This window comes from Temnothorax nylanderi, unplaced genomic scaffold (genome assembly GCF_030848795.1).
Source record: "Temnothorax nylanderi isolate EJ_2023f unplaced genomic scaffold, tnyl_v1.0 TNYL_tig0001_pilon, whole genome shotgun sequence".
NCBI lineage: Eukaryota > Metazoa > Arthropoda > Insecta > Hymenoptera > Formicidae > Temnothorax > Temnothorax nylanderi.
This window is the reverse complement of record NW_027249063.1, coordinates 4,728,740-4,745,495: the sequence shown is the minus strand read 5'-3', so window position 1 is coordinate 4,745,495 and position 16,756 is coordinate 4,728,740. Positions and strand designations below refer to the sequence as shown.

General features: G+C 39.5%; 4 protein-coding genes across 17 annotated transcripts in view; 3 read left to right on the top strand and 1 right to left on the bottom strand.

Moving 5' to 3' along the window:
- Positions 1-709: 709 nt before the first annotated feature.
- On the top strand, positions 710-11,241 carry Lqf (epsin homolog lqf). 11 transcript variants are annotated; one of them, XM_071697204.1, is made up of 15 exons: positions 710-899; positions 2,543-2,595; positions 3,415-3,534; positions 4,947-5,039; positions 5,202-5,460; positions 5,647-5,846; positions 5,912-5,963; positions 6,179-6,341; positions 6,451-6,586; positions 6,839-6,932; positions 7,287-7,414; positions 7,497-7,797; positions 7,885-8,067; positions 8,279-8,299; positions 8,795-8,896. In XM_071697204.1, the coding sequence occupies exons 3-14, from the start codon at positions 3,520-3,522 to the stop codon at positions 8,293-8,295; spliced, it is 1,641 nt and encodes a 546-aa protein (XP_071553305.1). In that variant the 5' UTR covers positions 710-899; positions 2,543-2,595; positions 3,415-3,519; the 3' UTR covers positions 8,296-8,299; positions 8,795-8,896. The 11 variants fall into 11 exon arrangements, with proteins under 11 accessions (XP_071553305.1, XP_071553257.1, XP_071553219.1 ...); XM_071697156.1 differs by lacking the exon at positions 8,279-8,299 and having other exon boundaries at positions 6,451-6,580; positions 8,795-11,241; XM_071697118.1 differs by lacking the exon at positions 8,279-8,299 and having other exon boundaries at positions 712-899; positions 3,420-3,534; positions 8,795-11,241.
- A 290-nt stretch (positions 11,242-11,531) lies between these two features.
- LOC139767700 (protein C10) lies at positions 11,532-12,355 on the bottom strand. Its single transcript, XM_071697263.1, has 3 exons — positions 12,215-12,355; positions 11,957-12,133; positions 11,532-11,878 (listed from the first exon to the last, which is right to left on the bottom strand). Exons 1-3 carry the CDS (start codon positions 12,252-12,254, stop codon positions 11,745-11,747), a joined length of 351 nt encoding a protein of 116 aa, XP_071553364.1. The 5' UTR covers positions 12,255-12,355; the 3' UTR covers positions 11,532-11,744.
- Positions 12,356-12,961: 606 nt separating this feature from the next.
- On the top strand, positions 12,962-14,329 carry LOC139767684 (nudC domain-containing protein 3). 3 transcript variants are annotated; one of them, XM_071697248.1, is made up of 4 exons: positions 12,962-13,103; positions 13,205-13,752; positions 13,851-14,039; positions 14,130-14,329. In XM_071697248.1, the coding sequence occupies exons 2-4, from the start codon at positions 13,267-13,269 to the stop codon at positions 14,220-14,222; spliced, it is 768 nt and encodes a 255-aa protein (XP_071553349.1). In that variant the 5' UTR covers positions 12,962-13,103; positions 13,205-13,266; the 3' UTR covers positions 14,223-14,329. The 3 variants fall into 3 exon arrangements, with proteins under 3 accessions (XP_071553349.1, XP_071553342.1, XP_071553334.1); XM_071697241.1 differs by having other exon boundaries at positions 12,965-13,103; positions 13,190-13,752; XM_071697233.1 differs by having other exon boundaries at positions 12,968-13,103; positions 13,185-13,752.
- Positions 14,330-15,789: 1,460 nt separating this feature from the next.
- LOC139767627 (uncharacterized) overlaps positions 15,790-16,756 on the top strand; it is a 28,650-nt gene continuing 27,683 nt past the window's right edge. For both annotated transcript variants that reach the window (XM_071697088.1, XM_071697094.1), the window contains exon 1: positions 15,790-16,449. In XM_071697088.1, the coding sequence (XP_071553189.1) occupies positions 16,324-16,449 (126 nt within the window). In that variant the 5' untranslated portion in view covers positions 15,790-16,323. The remainder of the gene's footprint in view (positions 16,450-16,756) is intronic.

Here is a 16,756-nt window from a genome sequence, read left to right as displayed (position 1 = left end):
ATGAAAATTAATCTGTACGTTGGTAAAAATGGACGTTAATCAGCGATTAATTTATGAAGTAATATCCGTGTTACTTTATTAACATGTAAAGTTATTAATTTTTTCTTGTCTGACATATGGGAAAAAGCCTAGGATTATATATCGGGGACAATGAATCACATGAAATTAAAAACTTTGCTTTTCGAGCGAATCTCGAATCTGGACAATCGCAGCGAGAAGAGAATTATGTTTGAAAAACGATTAGGGTTAAATTTCGATTAATCTGTCCATTTTGTCAATGCAAATTAACTTTATTCCCGATCAATCCCGATTTAACTTACTATATATATTTATCTTTTTCTAATTCTTACAAATTTTAACTGACAATGAGATTAAAGTTAATCTACGTTGATAAAATGCGCATTAGTTAGTGATTAATTATAACAAGTAACATCCATATTATTTCATTAAGGTAAAATTATTAATTTTCGTTGTCTAACTAGTCCAACATATGGAAAAAAGGATTATATCGGGGGACAACGAGTTCATTAAACCGAAATTTTGTTTCGAGCGAATCTGCAGATCGAACCAATCGGCCGATCAAATTGATCGCTAAATCGGCGGGGGGTTGGAGGGGGGGGGGGGAGTTCGAGCTCTCGCCCCCCGAAGAATTCTTCGCCTCGAACGGGGGATTCGGGGCAGAACGCGTCGCTCGTGCGCGGGCGCGGCGAACGGAGCGGAAATATTTTCCCGAGGCGCCATCTTGCCCCGCAACCGTACAATTCGTCAGTGCCTGTGAATGGACTTGTCATAAGTGTCTTACTTATTTAATTCCGCCACTCTGTCCCCGTTCCCCGTTTCGCTCTCGCGAGCCCCCGCGTATCCAAATTCCCGGAGTGGTGGCCGCCCGCGCGCGCAAGGTGAGTACACGAAGCCGTCCCGTGTCGTCCTCGTCGCCGTCGCCGTCGCCGTCGTCGTCGTCACTCGTCACCGTCGCCGTCGCCGTCGTCGTCGTCACTCGTCATTCAGTCGGGTTCGGACGGACGCGACGGGGTTCTCCGGATCGAGCATCTCGCGCGACGGTCGCGCGACATTGTCAACAACCCTTTATGTCGTAGCGTCGTAAAACGGGTGTGCCGCGCCCCGTCGTCGCCACCCCTCTCGCACGGCCGTGACGGAGATACCCCCGCGGGACTGACGTGTCACGTATACGACGTACACCTACATCTGCTCCGATCTACTCGCGCGACGAGGACCCCGGGCCCCTCGGTGGGCGGGTACGGCGCGCTCCGCCAGTCACGCTCGGAGCGGAACGGCTCTCGCCTCTCTCGCCTCGTCGTCGTCTTCGTCGCGGAGCGCGGAGCGTTGCACCCGTCGAGGAGGCGCGCGGCGAGGTGGAATCGACCTCTGGAACGCCTGCGATCTCTTCGCCAGCAATTGTACAACGGCAATAGTTTCCTGCCCGCGCGGCGCCTCCCCCCCCCCGCCCCGTCGCTCTCTCCTCCGCGCGTTGACGTACGTTAACTCTCGGAAATCGTCGAGATAACGCGCGAGTGCGCGAGTATCTCGGCTTCTCCGAGCGTGCGATGCCTCGGAGATATACGATTCCCAAATGTGATTGTTCTTTTCACGGAGATTCTCTAAAGTGTATGTAATCCCCGCAGATTGTTTACCGCATCTTCGTCGCGCCGTTGCTGGTTTTCCCAACTCCGACGTGACAGGTCTTGACAGTTACACACGTGCGAGCTTGTGCACACACGGGGAAATAGAAAGTCAGCGGAGAGCAGTGCAAAAGGACGAAGAGGATAATGATCAATACTTTCACGGTCAATTATATGTATATAATGCTGTTAACGCGACGGAAGGAAGCCTTACAAAGGATCGCGGGCTCGCTGTGATATATCCTCTATCTAGTGTAACAGATTAAGGCTCTTCCAGCTCTTTGTTGGCTGTGTTTATACTTCTTTTACTTTCCGCAAACAGTGAGTGACGATATCTGCATAGTCATGCTCGACAGCGGGGAGAAGAAGACTCAGTCAGTGCCGCGAAAGCAGATGCATGTGTGATTACAAAGGAGTACCAATGTTTAAATAACAACGTCGATATCGTGCGTTGAATAAACGCGAACGGATGCTATGGAAGATCTTTAAATGTCACCTCGGAAGGGGGGAAACAATAACGGCGTCGAGAAACATATTCTGCGGCTCGAAATCTCAAGGCATTGCTAATTCGCGCGACATTTAAATATCGAGAACAATCTATATGATTTTTTTTTTGTATATTAGAGAGGGATAATAATTATCATTAGGCGGATTGGTAACGTTGCTCCGATGAGGAATAAAGGCTGCGGTCCACTTGACGCTACAAATGCTTCGAAGCATTCCTCTTCTCTTTTCTTTCAATGAAGAAAGAAGGAGAAGAAGAACGCTCCAAAGCATTTGTAGCGTCAAGTGGACCGCAGCCAAAATCACACCGCCGCGATAAGATAAGGCGGGGAACACACAACAGAAACACGCCGCAAGGACGATAGAGCCTCACCTTTCTTTCTTTTTTTTTTTTCCAGAAGAGCAGTACAGTTTCGCTTAAGGAAGGTGCAGCATCTTTACCTCCGTCAGTGTAAGTGATCTCTCTCTCTCTCTCTCTCTCCGCGGACGCTTTCTGCATGCGCTCTATCATCTGTAAACGGGGTAGTTTTGATGATAGGTCTCTCTCCCCTGTAGGAAACCAAGTCTCCAAGAGGTTAAACTCCATGTTATGCTTTGTTCAATTTAGCGACTTGCTCGTCGAAAACTTTGCTGAGGAGCACATAACGAGTATGAGTTCCTGGTTTTCGTACTTTCGAATCGAGCGCGACGTCACGGATCTTCGAGATCCCTTTTAAATCGTAAAAGTCAACGTAAACGTTGTATCTCAATCGATGTTTGATCGCGTGCGCGTGTATACGTGTGAAATTGTTCCTTTACATTTTCTCAGTGAGATATGTGAGCTTGTTATATTTTTGCGACGACGTGTCAATCGCGTTATTATTACATAATTAATTGTAAGAGGAGTTTAGGGAATATATGAGCTGTGCCTATTAAAAACAAAATATAATATTTTTCTATTTTTTTTTTAAATTTAATAGTTGCTGTTGTCGCTACGAGTATAATCTTTTGTCATACTAGCTCGATTCGCAAACGTATTGAACACGTGTGCATCGCTGTTACTTCTTTTTTTTCGCGCATATGCACAATCTTGCGGAGTCTCGTTTGAAATTCCGACGATTTTTACAAGAAAAAAATTTCATGTAATATTCATTTGCATAATACCGTAGTGATTTAATAGATTTAACGTGTCATTATCATCCATATACGCAGAATGACGTATCATGCATTTAAGGTGTGACAAATTTTATCTATAAAATTCTCGTTACTTATTTATCGTGTCATCTGATAGCCTAGGCTTTTGTTGTGATTCGGAGTATTCGGAAGTTTTCTGTATTTCGGGGGCGAAACCTAAGAGCTTCGTCAACAACCGCCGGCGATATTTCATTAGTCAAGAATGGCGATGCAGAAGGTAAATTCCAACGATGTGTTCATAACCGTTGAATTAACAACTGTAACTCACTCGTAATAACATGATATTCGATGTGAGAGCATATTATTAGAAGATCTCTGTGTTTCACAGTAAATAATATCTATCAGTATTTGTAAAAACAATCTGATATTTTTTTTACAAGCAGTTATTGCTATGTGTGTTATGTGATATATATATATATATATATATATATATATATATATATATATATATATATATATATTCGGATTATTTTGAGTTTTTTTGTTATAATGCACCTTTATTAGTTTGCAACGTTTACCAGCGGAATAACGCGATAATAATAGGTAGTGAATATGATGATGACAAATGTACATTATGCAAGTCAGTATTGCATTAAATATTGTACGATTATTTGGGGTCGATTCGTTTCGAAATTTAGAGCTATACTCCATGTAGCCCAGAACAATACTTATCTCAGATAAGATAGAGAGAAAGAGAGATAATATTAATTATAAATTTTTATATAGGCACATCTCAAAAGAACTGATTTCTATACGATATTAAAAGAAAATATAGATATATTCTTTTATTAGTCTCCAAAGTCAATGACCTTTTATACTTACATTGAAGCATGTAGGCATATTTTTATATATCATTGGATAATTAATCAGGTGAATTGTGTTAAAGTACAGATTTTAAAATAAAATTGTGTTAAATATAGGTAAATTGTACTTTACTTCCTTCGCTTAGCGGTATGGTATAATTTGATTTACTTTTGTATGCAACTTGTATAAACTTTTACGATATTTAAGAAAAAGTACAATTTTATAATATAACAATTATAAAAATATAGTATAGATAAAATTGTATTTACTTTTCTCTTTCCGCAATTTATATTTCTTTCTACTATTTGTTTGTTACAAGTAATTTGATTAATGCCTTGCATGCCTTGGTTTTAGCTCTAAGCTTCCCGCTATTAATTGACTTATAATTGTATCTTACTGAAATTTTGGTGATAATATCACTAGGTTTGTAACGTTTAAAATAATGCATACTTGTAGTTGCATGGCTTTCATGTGTAAACAAAACGTCCATATTTATCCGTAAATATGGATAATAAATACATCCATATTTATTATCAGACGCTACTTGCGTCATAATTGACCTGCTATTATTTTTACATTATATAGCAATTATAGGCTGCGTACATTAAAGATTAGTCAAGGTTTATAGATTTATAGATCTTTGGAAGACTGCGAGTCTTCGTAGAATATAAATCCTGTAAATAGCTGCTTGTACCATACGTCTGATATAACATGTGTGATTTTTTTTTTCCTTTTGCCTTGGAACGGATACGATAATAAATATGGGTTCCCAGAACCAAGATACACAATACTACAATTGAGTAACATGTAGCGATGATATTTTAGATGAGAAGACAAGGGCAAGACGTCATGCAGGTGAATCTAGCAGGTATTAGGCGAGATATTATGAATCTCGCCCATAATTACAGCAATGCCCAGGTGATTAGTGAAATCTTTTTATATTACTTGACATTATTTTTTATCATTAACATATAAAAATAGTAACGGAATATCTTTGTGAAATGAAGGAAAAATGAATGAAGCTAAACGTGTGAAAATTCTGAATATCAAATATAAGATAATTGCTTTTTTTTTCTACAGAAAGCTGTACGAAAAGCTACCAGCAATGATCCTTGGGGTCCAAGTAGTACACTTATGGCAGAAATTGCCGACTTAACATACAATGTTGTAGCGTTTACGGAAATTATGCAAATGCTATGGAAACGATTGAATGATCATGGGAAAAACTGGCGACATGTATACAAAGCCTTAGTTCTCTTAGAATATCTTATCAAGACAGGAAGTGAAAAGGTAGCGCAGCAGTGCAAAGAAAATATTTTTGCCATCCAAACTTTAAAAGGTAACAAATGTGAAATTTTATTTTATAATATATGAGATCAAGTATTCATATGTGTGATATATTATTGGAAAATTAAAGCTCTATATATTAATAAAATGCAGAAATCCATTGGCGTATATTTGTAATTAATGAACAAATCTAGGAATCCCCGGTTTTTCAACACAGTCCTATTATTCTTTTGCTTAGATTTTCAATACATGGATGGGCATAAAGATCAAGGGATTAATGTTCGAGAAAAAGCAAAACAATTAGTGGCCTTATTAAAAGATGACGAGAGATTGAGAAATGAGCGAGCTAGAGCGTTGAAGGCAAAAGAGAGATTTGCACAGTCGGTTAGTGGTTTTGGAAGTGACGGTCTGGACACAATGTCACCTGTTAGCAGCGATGTAAGTAATGTGTTATCGATCAATGATTAAAAACTATAAATTTACACGTTATTATCTTGTTTCAGTTTCAAGATTGGGAACCTTGTCACTTATCCGAATCAGCAGCAAGACGTACAAGTAGTTCCTCTTTATAGTAACAAGCACTAGCGTTTCGTAACTCCTTTTTGGTCAAGACCTTCCAAATTGAGATTGACTTTAACTGGGACGAGATAATTCTTTTACACATTTGATCTAAATTCTCTTATCATATCTCGTTTATTTTTCGCGCAATCTATCAAACGCAAACATTAATTACTTTACATAAGAATTAACGCAACAAGTATATTTTACAGCGGAATTGGAAGCCGCAAGACCGCAAACAGTAGGCGAGGAAGAATTACAACTGCAGCTGGCCTTGGCTATGTCTAGAGAGGAAGCGGAGCAAGAAGAACAAAGAAGACGCAGCGATGACGTTAGATTGCAGTTAGCTCTCAGCCAAAGTCAGCAAGATTTTAAGTAAGTGATCAGCGGAATCCAATGTAATTCATTATAATAAAGTAACTCGATACGGAAAAAAACACCCGACTGTGCATTCACGGGACAATGCCACGTGTATGAATTTCAGAACTCCGCAATCTGAGAAGCAAAGCCACATGCTGGATTTACTCGATGTAAATTTGGGAGAAGCGAGCGGCTCTTCTGTACAAACCGATCCTTGGGGCATTCCGATAACAGCTCCACCGCCTAGACCACAGGTACAGGTAATTATGCTGCGGACTTTTAACAATTGTACTTTGCAAGATAACACGAAATTGTATCGTTTTTGCATGATGCACCACACAGTCTTTGGATTTATCTGAATTTCATGCGTATAAGGTATGTCCGACGAATGTTAGAGGACATTAAATATGTATTTAGAAGAGCGTACAAGCATGGAATAACGGTTTTGTTATTGACAAATGGTGGAGTTATTGATAAAGTGGTGGAAGAATAATAGTGTACTCGTTTTACAGCCACAGAACGACCCATGGAGTGTTCCAACAACGAGTACGACGTCACCCGTACCCGCGATAGACCCGTGGACGCCCGTTCCGCCACAAAGACCAAGTGAGTCTTATTATGATTATTGCGGCAACGTGCTCTTTACACGATTGTACATTTATTTAATCTCTATATTTATATTCTTTTTGCATGTGTTCTTACGTCTCTCTTTGACGATTTCCGATAATTCTCAGGATCCTCAGGTATAATCAGTTAATTTTTTCACATAATTTTCACATAATTTTTTTAAAATTTATTAAAGTACTATATTTGGATCCTTATCGAGAATATGTCTACTCTTATATATGTTCTCTATTGTAATGTCTGAATAATGAAAGCGGTGTTCTAAGTTTTCCTAAGTTCTGATTGCAATATTTGACGAATAATTTGGACTGGATTCAAATTACATTTTAATTATAGCTGCCACTATCGATCCGTGGCGTGCACCTGCCCCATCTCCCGCTACGGTCGCATCTCCTCCGCGTACCAATGACCCTTGGTCACCAGTTCCATCTACCACTGCTACCGAATCGGATACGAACAAACAGGTAATACAGATCTGTCCTTTAAAGTTCCTCGAGTTTCACAATGTTTGTACTAACACATTGGTCTGAAATTTTCTCGTTATAGACGGCTCAAGATGGCATGACGTCCCCGTCGCCATCCTTCAACAATTCAAACTTGACGACTAACATTGGCTTCAATGTATCGTCATCTCAAAATATAGGTTTCAATTTGCCACCCGTATCTTCGGCCGCTACCACCTTCAGCACTAGCAACGGTTTCAACGGCACGGGGCCGGGCTTCAACAACTTTCCTACTCAGAACAACGGTAACGCCGCCGTGACGAGTCCCCTCAGCGATTTAGATGAATTTGACGTGATTACCAATAGGGGAAAACTCGGAGCTAGTCCGCAGACGGTGAACAACGGTACTTGAGCCACGCGAAATTTCTCTGTGTTACGCAACATTAATGTCTGCTGAATTTGCGTAATGAGATCATATGATTTAAAAACAGGTGGTACAGCATCATCGGGAGGAGATCCCTTCGATCTAAGTGACATGGCTGAAAACCTTCCGGCCAGCACCGGTGCCGTGAAGAAGACGCCACAATCCTTCTTAGGAGAGAACTCGGCGCTCGTCAATTTGGATAATCTTGTCAGCGCTTCGGCGATTAAGCCATCGGCTCCTGCGCCAGCGGGTAAGTTTTCATTAGCGATTAGAAGGTACAAATATCGAGAAAGAGAAGTCCAGTATTCAAGATATTTCTCGTTCGCATATATTGCTCTTATTATATGATAATCCATTAAAGACAAAATCTAATTAATGTAATATTCAGCGAACAAATAGTTTAAATATCATGGAAAAAGAGAATATTTTACGCTGTAACACGCTCTATGTCTACAAAATAGCGTTTCATTGGAAATAAGTTCGTGAGTATCAATAACATGATTAAGAATATGGCATGAATGCATGGTGACTATTGTGCAGTATAATTATGCTTATTACGTCTTTCATATATTACGTCAAGCGCGTTATGTTTTTACTTAAGAGTACTGTGATTTAAATCTTTCTTCGAATATATATCTTGTAGTGTTCCAGTGGAATACGTAGATTTCCCCTTTTTTTAGATAGTTAATTTTTTTTATATTTTAAATTTCCACGATTTTTTTTCTCGTAATATTCAAATTGAAAGTCCAAATCAATATCTTGAAATAAGAACAACTAATATTATCAAATGAAAGTAAAAGGAAATGTATTTCTACCTCCAGGTCATAAAATAACATCTTTTTTGTTTTTATTCAAGATATTGATACAAGTCTCGGATGTCGATGTATTGAAAGGCGTTTAAATGATTGAGCTGTCTTCGTGTGAGCGATAAGAGTTATTTTATACTAACGAACGAACATACGTGAATGATTTTACAGCAACCGTGTCATATGCAGCAAATCCATTTGCAACTGTGACGCCACCACCACCCCGTCCTACAATCAATCAGATTCGACAGGATCCGTGGACAGCGAACACAACTACTACGGCTAATCCGTTCCTCTCGTAGCCTGATCGATCAATCGGAAACTATGTAATTACTGCGAAACGTGATCCGCAGTTCTACATTGTACTATTACGGTATAGATTTCGGTTAACGGTAAAAGAAAAAAAGATATGATTTTACTTATAGCAATTGTGGGCAGGGACAGACGTTGAATAAGACCAATAAGAGGGCGGAGGAGACACGTCCCCGTCAATGGGGATTTTTAATGATAGCTTGAAACATTACTTTTTTCGACGAATTATATTGCAGCGCACTTACGCTCTTTGTACAAGTCTCCTTTTTTTTTAATTTTTCTTTTGCATGTACCACTCGCTTCTTGAAGTTTATTGTGGAATAATCACCCAAATAATTAACTGGTAGAAGTGTGGCATATTTGTAATTAAGTGAATGGTTGGATGGTTAAAAGGTACAACATAATAATACAAATCATGTTTTAACTTTTGAACGCTTAAGCGATCCCAAGGGGTACGACTAGATTTTATATACACTCCTTTCTCTATGCGATCTATTTTCTATGTATGAATCACATAATTCAGGGAAAGATTGTGCTCAGCAACACCGCATCACCGCCGGGGAAGGATGTAAAGTAACGCTGGCATTGAGATCAGTTTATGCGTTTTTGTACACACGTGTTTTCTATAGTGAAAAAAAGGGAAAAATGAGATCGTGAGACTGTAATCATGATTTGCAAAAGCATTACAATGAACAGAGTTCCGTTCGCCATCGTACGCTTAAGATGTGTCCGATTATGGTCTGTAAAAAAAAATTCGATGTTGTGGCTTGCTTTTTCTAATACAGGATCCGCAATACGGGCAGCTACTGCGTTGCAAAGTACACACGAATTTCTTACATAGCCGTATAAGGCCGGTCATTCACGGATGACGTACCGCGACCTACAGCACACCAAGGCACTTCTAAACGAAAATGCTAAACTGTGAAAGTAGCATCCACGCTAAACGATTCGAACATTAAAAGAGGCGATTCGTACTGTTCTCGCTTACCCGGACTCCTGGGTAGGCTCCAATTGACTGCGAGCATGCTTATGGCAGACTTGGCGTAGCTGAAGAATCAAACTCAAAGAGCGATAAGAATTGTGTCTATTGTATTCGAGAGTCATCGATTCTCAAATCGAAATAACAGCGCGTTATTTCTAATCCACTTTTCAATTTACACCATTTGCGTAAACGTCCGGAGTTATGTAAGAGCCCGATCGCTCTCGTAGGATAAATTTATAACAAGTCTACAAGTGAAGTTTTTGCCTACCCGTGTCTTTTTTTTTTAAATTCGCATGACAAGAATACCGAATCAGATTTCCTTAACGAGACAAGCACAGGCAGTAACTTGATCTATATAAGAAATGTACATATATTAAAGCATATCGTTCCCCGTTTGTCAAGTGTTCGTAGTGTTATTAATGGATATACAGAAAGTTTTTTAGTTTTGGATATTCGAAAGCCGTGTCATTGTTCTGCGTTTGTAGAAAAATTTGCTGAGTTTTTTTCGCCCTTTTTATTAGAGATTTGCTACTCTTGCCTATATAATTCGTACCGCTCTGATATTACATGATGATATTATTTATTTCGCGATATTTGCTCGTTTATAAATAGCATTGATATAAGTTACAAGCGAAAGGTTTTTTTTTTTTTTAGCATCATTGAAATCTGTTGCATGATCTCAGCATCTTTTTCTTCAAAATGACGACGCATTTTACAGTTTTATACAAAGAGAATATTTCGTCAGTATACAGTATTGACAAGGGGGAACTATATTCGCCTGTCTCTCTCATCCGAGATAAATCAGAAAGTTGGCACGATTCAAGCTGTTCCAATAAGTAAACGTCGAGCAAATAATTAATTCCAATGTATTATTTATCGTTAAATCTATAATTTCTGTTGGCTTTATGCAATTTTAACATTACTTGCTTGTATGAGTGAAATTGTATATTTAATATGTATTTATCCAGATGTTCGCCAGGACATGAAGTTAAAAAAATGTACGATACGTGTAGAGATTTAATTATACAATCATTGTCTTGAACGGTTTTGAAAATATAAACGATTCTACTAGCCATCGTGCCTGTTGAATATAGGATGACGTTACCACAGCATCCTGTATACTTTGGTTTGTTATGTAGATCTGCATCTTTTTTATACCTGTCTTATTTAAGTGACTAAATATATACAAATCATGATGTATACACGGCTTCATCCCTGTGCGAACAGTGGAATATTTTTGTTTAGCTTTTAGAGCTGATGTAATTGCAGGAAAAAAAAAGAATTCAAAGAACATTTATATAAATAAATATTATATATTTTAGTAGATTATAATGATATACTTATTAATAATCATACAAATAAATATAAAGGTTTTTAAGTTTTTTTCAAATTAAACACTTAAAATTCCTTTGGTGCTTTTCTTCAGAAAATGTGTACACAGATTTGATTGCACTAACTAAAATCTATATATTTAATAGTTAAATTATTCCATAAAAGAATAGAGAACGAACATTACATTTTCATTAATATTTCAATAAAAAAGGTATTTATCTTTACACAAATATTCTTATTAAGATGTTACACGTAAACTTTAGCTGAGTGATGAGATCAGAATTATTTTAATATTTAATTTATTAAAATGAGTGTATATAACAAAAAACGATATGTAAAATCTATTTTCTTTCCATAAAAATGCATAAGATAATTTTTTCTTCACTCGCATAAGTTATCCTTAGGTAACTTAATACAGTCTTCGGGTGAAAATGATATACATATGAGGAATTCATCTTGCTTTCTAGAGGAATTCATATGTGAATCCCTTTCAATCTAAAGAGATGCTTCAGTCGAGGAGTTTATCGTAACCGGCGGAAGGAAGTACGAACGGACCTGGCTGTGTAGCTGAGCTATTTCGGCGTCCTCTCTCTCCAAGGCCCTAATGAGCTGCGCAAATTGTACAGTACCTGCTTTGCGCACAGATGACGATCAATCCTTGAATTCTATTTTCATCATACCCTTTTAAATGGCTTAAATCCACCCACCTTCCCTTCCTTCTGGAAATCCATAATTCTTTATAACGTCCATTTGAATCTGCGTTACTAGTGGGAACACAAATTGCATCATTTTCAACATCTCGTTGCCAGAGCTCTCCTTTGCCTCCGTCAGCTTTTGCAAATTCTCGGGTGTGTTCAGCGCCGTCAGAATGTCCGTCAATATCGCTGAAGGAAAAAGATAATTCTTTATGTAATTACAATTTCAATATACATTTATAATATATACATAATTTACATAATGGATACCTTTTGCAGTTTCCAGTGTGAAACCAGGAACACTTGCCATAGTGCACAGGGGTGTAAGCGAGGGTTATGTTTTTTCTCAGCGACGTTATTATGTTATTTACATAATATACTGGATTGCTAATTACGTGTGGTAAACTGAGATATTGCAGATCACTATTTAACGCTTGTTAAATGGTTAAATCTGCAAATATTTTACATATAAAAATTTTTCGTATACAATTGTTGACCCTTTTTTTAGATTATCGTATTTAATTTGACGTGATTTCATTTGATAACAATTAACAGCTGCTTTTTTCACGGTATACTACTGATGGAACTATATTTCGGCTTGTTTACGTTTATCCTGCAAACGACGGTCATTCACATTTGACATTTCCGAGAGTCTATTTCACTAGTGCAGAAAGTGAAGTGCACCTACAAAGAACAGCTGTACAGCTCTCATGTCGGCATCATCTAACTCTATATCAGATATAAGTAGACGACGAATTTTTCATACAGATTCGGATTCTGCGATACAAGTCGCACACAATAGTCCAATTTAAGAGAAATATATTAGATATTTATCAAGATTTGTATCAACACTACTTTATTATTTCAGTATACGACGAACTTGGAGTGTATAGGTTATCTTAAACATTCTTAGAAATTTGGACCGGTTCCAGAAACGCGCGTGTCCAAGATAATTAAATTTTCTCGAGCACATAATCGAACCATTTATTCTTTCCATATATTCGACAATTGGCAGAGTATGCCGAGTGTTTCCAGGACTCCGTAGAAATCTCCGTTCAGTCATGGGATCCGGTCACGATCAAACGTTTCTCCACGTAATTCGTGAGGAGAAGAACATCAGTAATTTCTTGGACGCCTTCTTTGGCTTTTTATATAGATGGTGAGTGTCAGAGGTATCGATAACCAATAAAGCTTCAAATAATAAAATTTCATTTTATATGATAACGTTTTGTAATATCAGCACAGATTTCTATGTCGAAGCGGACTCGGAGCAGAAATTGGGCTTCCCACCGGGAGTGGCAGAGAAACTCGTACTGAGTACCATGTACAAGTGGAAGAACACCACACCATCTTTACAAAAGGCAACATTGTCTGATGATGATAGTACAAACAGCAGTGGTACATTGGATCAACTGGTTTTGACGCGAGACGAGAGCTGTAGATTTACTCCACCAGTGGCGCAAGAAATTGAAATCGACTCGCGTGACAAATCTAACGATGTTAAACCACCCTCCGCGCAATCGCTCAAGACGAATCATGCGTCAGACAGTTACAACGGAGCCGTGAGAGAAAATTACGTTTGGACCCAGACTCTCAGCGATTTGGATGTACTTGTAAAAGTACCGGAACATATAAAAGCGTCCAAAGATACGGTCAAAATCGATATAAGCTCGAGTGAGATCAGAATTGCTGGGAAGCCTTCTGCTTCATCAGCGAATTCCGAATGGGATAGCATTTTTGATGGCAAACTTAGTTTTAAAATTCGAAGTGGTGAATCTACATGGAGCATTGAAGGGAATCAAATTAATGTACAATTATATATATGAGACATGTTTAATCTAACTTTTTGGATCTCATCAAATTTGTCTTGTATCTACTTATTCATTTATTTATTTGTTACTTATAGATTCATCTTGAAAAGGCTATGGAAAGATGGTGGGAAGCCCTAACAGTTGACGAACCGAAAATTGACTTAAACAAGATTGACTGTTCGAAACATTTTGACGATATGGCGCCAGAGGAGCAAATGAAAGTGCAGGAACTGATGTGGAATTGCCAGCAGAAGGTCTTAGGCAAACCAACGTCTGAACAAATTGTAATTGTCTATATCTTGTTCGGTTAGCATGTATAAAGCGAATATTTATTTCAATATTTTGTAAATAACATTGTTACATTGCATTTACAGAAGATGGAGGGCACTTTGAAGCAGGCATGGAACGCGAAAGGATCGCCTTTTCAGGGTACACCTTACGACCCTTCTATTTTAAAATACAATTAATGTACCTTAATATATTTTCTGCAATTTCAATGTTTATTAAATAATATTTATATTAAAATATTTATATTGTAATAATTTTATATGTAAATATACGTGTATATATAATATATGCAGTATATATAATTTAATCGCCTGGAAATCTTCCTGTTTTAATATCCTGGATATTTTGTTTTATATGTTTTACTTATGTGTCATGTATTTAATATTATGAAAATTATGAAGAAAAACAACGAAATATTTTTAAATAAAATAATTCAAATGGACATTGCACTTTCATATTTTAATATTGTGCTTTGATAAAAAGAGCTTCGACCCAAACGGGTAATAATTTGCAAAAAAATTCTTAAAAGACTTTATAGATTTCCATATTTAAATATTCGCTGAACATATTATGGACAAGTTTGTTAATCGTGATTTTATCTAATTAAACTATTAAACCTTTCCTATTTTCGAAAGATTAAATTGTAATCTTTTCAAGATGTATCTATATCTATATTTTCAGATCCACGTTGGAACTACTAAAGATATCTTGATTCATTAATTATGGCGATGGATGAAATGCCCATTTTCTTCGCGATCACGTTTTCTTGCGCGACGATCGTGGCGAGTCTGCAGATTTCCTTTTAAGAAATAAATAGCTAATCTATACGAAAGCAAAGAGCTGACGCTTCTGGATCTCGACGACGACGACACCCTGTGAAATCGCGAGGCGATCCGAGAGTTCGCATAGAATGCGCGGAATCCTACGCTTTTCCCTGGCGTTTACGCCGACTTTATATCACAATAGCGGTGGGATCGTTCGCTATACAGGGACGAGGCAGGAGCGGTTCGCGGACGGCCGGTTACACAGCCTCGAAGAAACTGTTCTCATTTCGTTAAAGTCGCGTTCGCGACCTTCCTAATCTTCTACCCTGCTCTGACCGATCCTAAACAAATTTTCATGAATGTAGCAAATTACAACCAGGTAATCGACACATATCTGAATGAGATCCGCGTTGCTCCGACGACTATTGTTATGGAAATTGCGGCCGTAGGAATAAATATTTCACAAGAAATCCTGAAGAGACTCAAATGAAGCTAACGACTCGGTCGGATCTTTAACCCGGCTTTAAAATTTAGAATGTGGTAAGCAACAAGACTCTCTCGAAACAAGTATAATCTTGCAGGCTTCGAGCTCCTGATGCACGTAGAAATCTTCGAGCGTCGCGACGCGTCGCGTTTCCGAGGAGAGCGATATCGTTTTCAGGCCTGTCGCGCGGCATCGTAATCTGAATACCATTCGCGGACTCGTCGCGATCGCGTTCGTTTCGAACGCGCTAAATAATAGATATAGTTTCTCCGCATCGCGATGGATATCCTCTGGGAATATTTTGCAAGAGTGAATGACTCGATCCTTCCCTTTCCCGGCGCCAGGTGCAACGGGGCGACACAGGATCACGCGCGTTGAGCACCGCTGCCGGGTAAAACACAGGTAATATACCTGCCCGAGGCTACGAGTCCATCCCCACCTGGGGTCCGGTTCTCTCTCCTTGCTCTCTCGGCCGGCTCTCCGGCTGGCTTTCCTTCGAGGTGAGTCGGGAGCGAGTCGAGTCGAGTCGAGCCGTTAGTATCGTTGCCGTTGCGACAGGAACGGTGGTGCATGTGTGGTGTGCATCGCGGCGGAGCGCGCATCCTGAAGGACGGCGGAAGATATCGCGGATACCAGGCACGGAGGTACACCCGGAGGTCCACCAGTCGAATCCTCCCCTTTCCCCCCTCGACCCCCTTTTTCGCACCCCTTCGCACCCCCTCGGTGCGATCCCGCGGGATTCGTGAGAGTCGTGCGCGCGCGCGCGCGCGCCCCCCGCGTTCTCCAAAATCCGCCGAAGCGTGGTCCAGCTCTCCTCCTCGCGGTGCGCTCTTCGTGGCAGCCTCTCCTTCCTCGTGTGCGCGCTGATGCCCACGTACATCGACCACCACGTAATCGCGGTGAGTGCGAGGTGAAGCTAACGGAAGAGACGGGAGAGAGAGAGAGAAAGAAGGTGAGAAGACCGAGAGGGGCCCCCTCGACGACGAAGAGGAGAGAAAGGAAGAGAGAAGATACCGAAGATAAAATACCAAGATGCCGTGCTCCGCGGTGACGCTGTCTCTTGCCACCATAACCGGTATAATCGCCACTGCCCTCCTGGCGATCGCCTTCTCCACGGACAACTGGCTCTACACCGAGGTCAAGCGCGCTCAGATCCAGGTTCGTATCCGATCCTCCCCGATACCGAGATGAGGGGCGTCCCGTCGATCCTGCCTCAGCTCTGTCGAGATCGCGCTTGGATAGACGCGAGAGAGACGCGCGAAAGTCAGAAGTGGAAGAGATAACGCGAGTCGCTTATTTACAGAAAAAGATGCTTCTCTGACAGAAATTATTAATTAAGATAGATAGATTTATTTACTTCAGCTTTTACAAAAAAATTAGCCAGGAGAAGGGACTTGGTTTACAAAATATAACGTCTTATCCACACTCATCCATCCTTACCATGCATACACTTAAACTAACCCAG

What these genes read in the sequence shown, in the direction of transcription:
- LOC139767684 (XM_071697233.1), top strand. Translation starts at nt 13,006, where the DNA reads ATGGGATCCGGTCACGATCAAACGTTTCTCCACGTAATTCGTGAGGAG. An exon ending in TTTGGCTTTTTATATAGATG is followed by an intron (nt 13,104 to 13,184) that starts GTGAGTGTCAGA and finishes TTGTAATATCAG; the next exon opens with CACAGATTTCTATGTCGAAG. An exon ending in TTGAAGGGAATCAAATTAAT is followed by an intron (nt 13,753 to 13,850) that starts GTACAATTATAT and finishes TGTTACTTATAG; the next exon opens with ATTCATCTTGAAAAGGCTAT.
- Lqf (XM_071697118.1), top strand. An exon ending in TGTCACCTGTTAGCAGCGAT is followed by an intron (nt 5,847 to 5,911) that starts GTAAGTAATGTG and finishes ATCTTGTTTCAG; the next exon opens with TTTCAAGATTGGGAACCTTG. An exon ending in CAAAGTCAGCAAGATTTTAA is followed by an intron (nt 6,342 to 6,450) that starts GTAAGTGATCAG and finishes TATGAATTTCAG; the next exon opens with AACTCCGCAATCTGAGAAGC.
- LOC139767700 (XM_071697263.1), bottom strand. Translation starts at nt 12,254, where the DNA reads ATGGCAAGTGTTCCTGGTTTCACACTGGAAACTGCAAAAG. An exon ending in CACACTGGAAACTGCAAAAG is followed by an intron (nt 12,134 to 12,214) that starts GTATCCATTATG and finishes TTTTTCCTTCAG; the next exon opens with CGATATTGACGGACATTCTG. An exon ending in ATTTCCAGAAGGAAGGGAAG is followed by an intron (nt 11,879 to 11,956) that starts GTGGGTGGATTT and finishes TGCGCAAAGCAG; the next exon opens with GTACTGTACAATTTGCGCAG.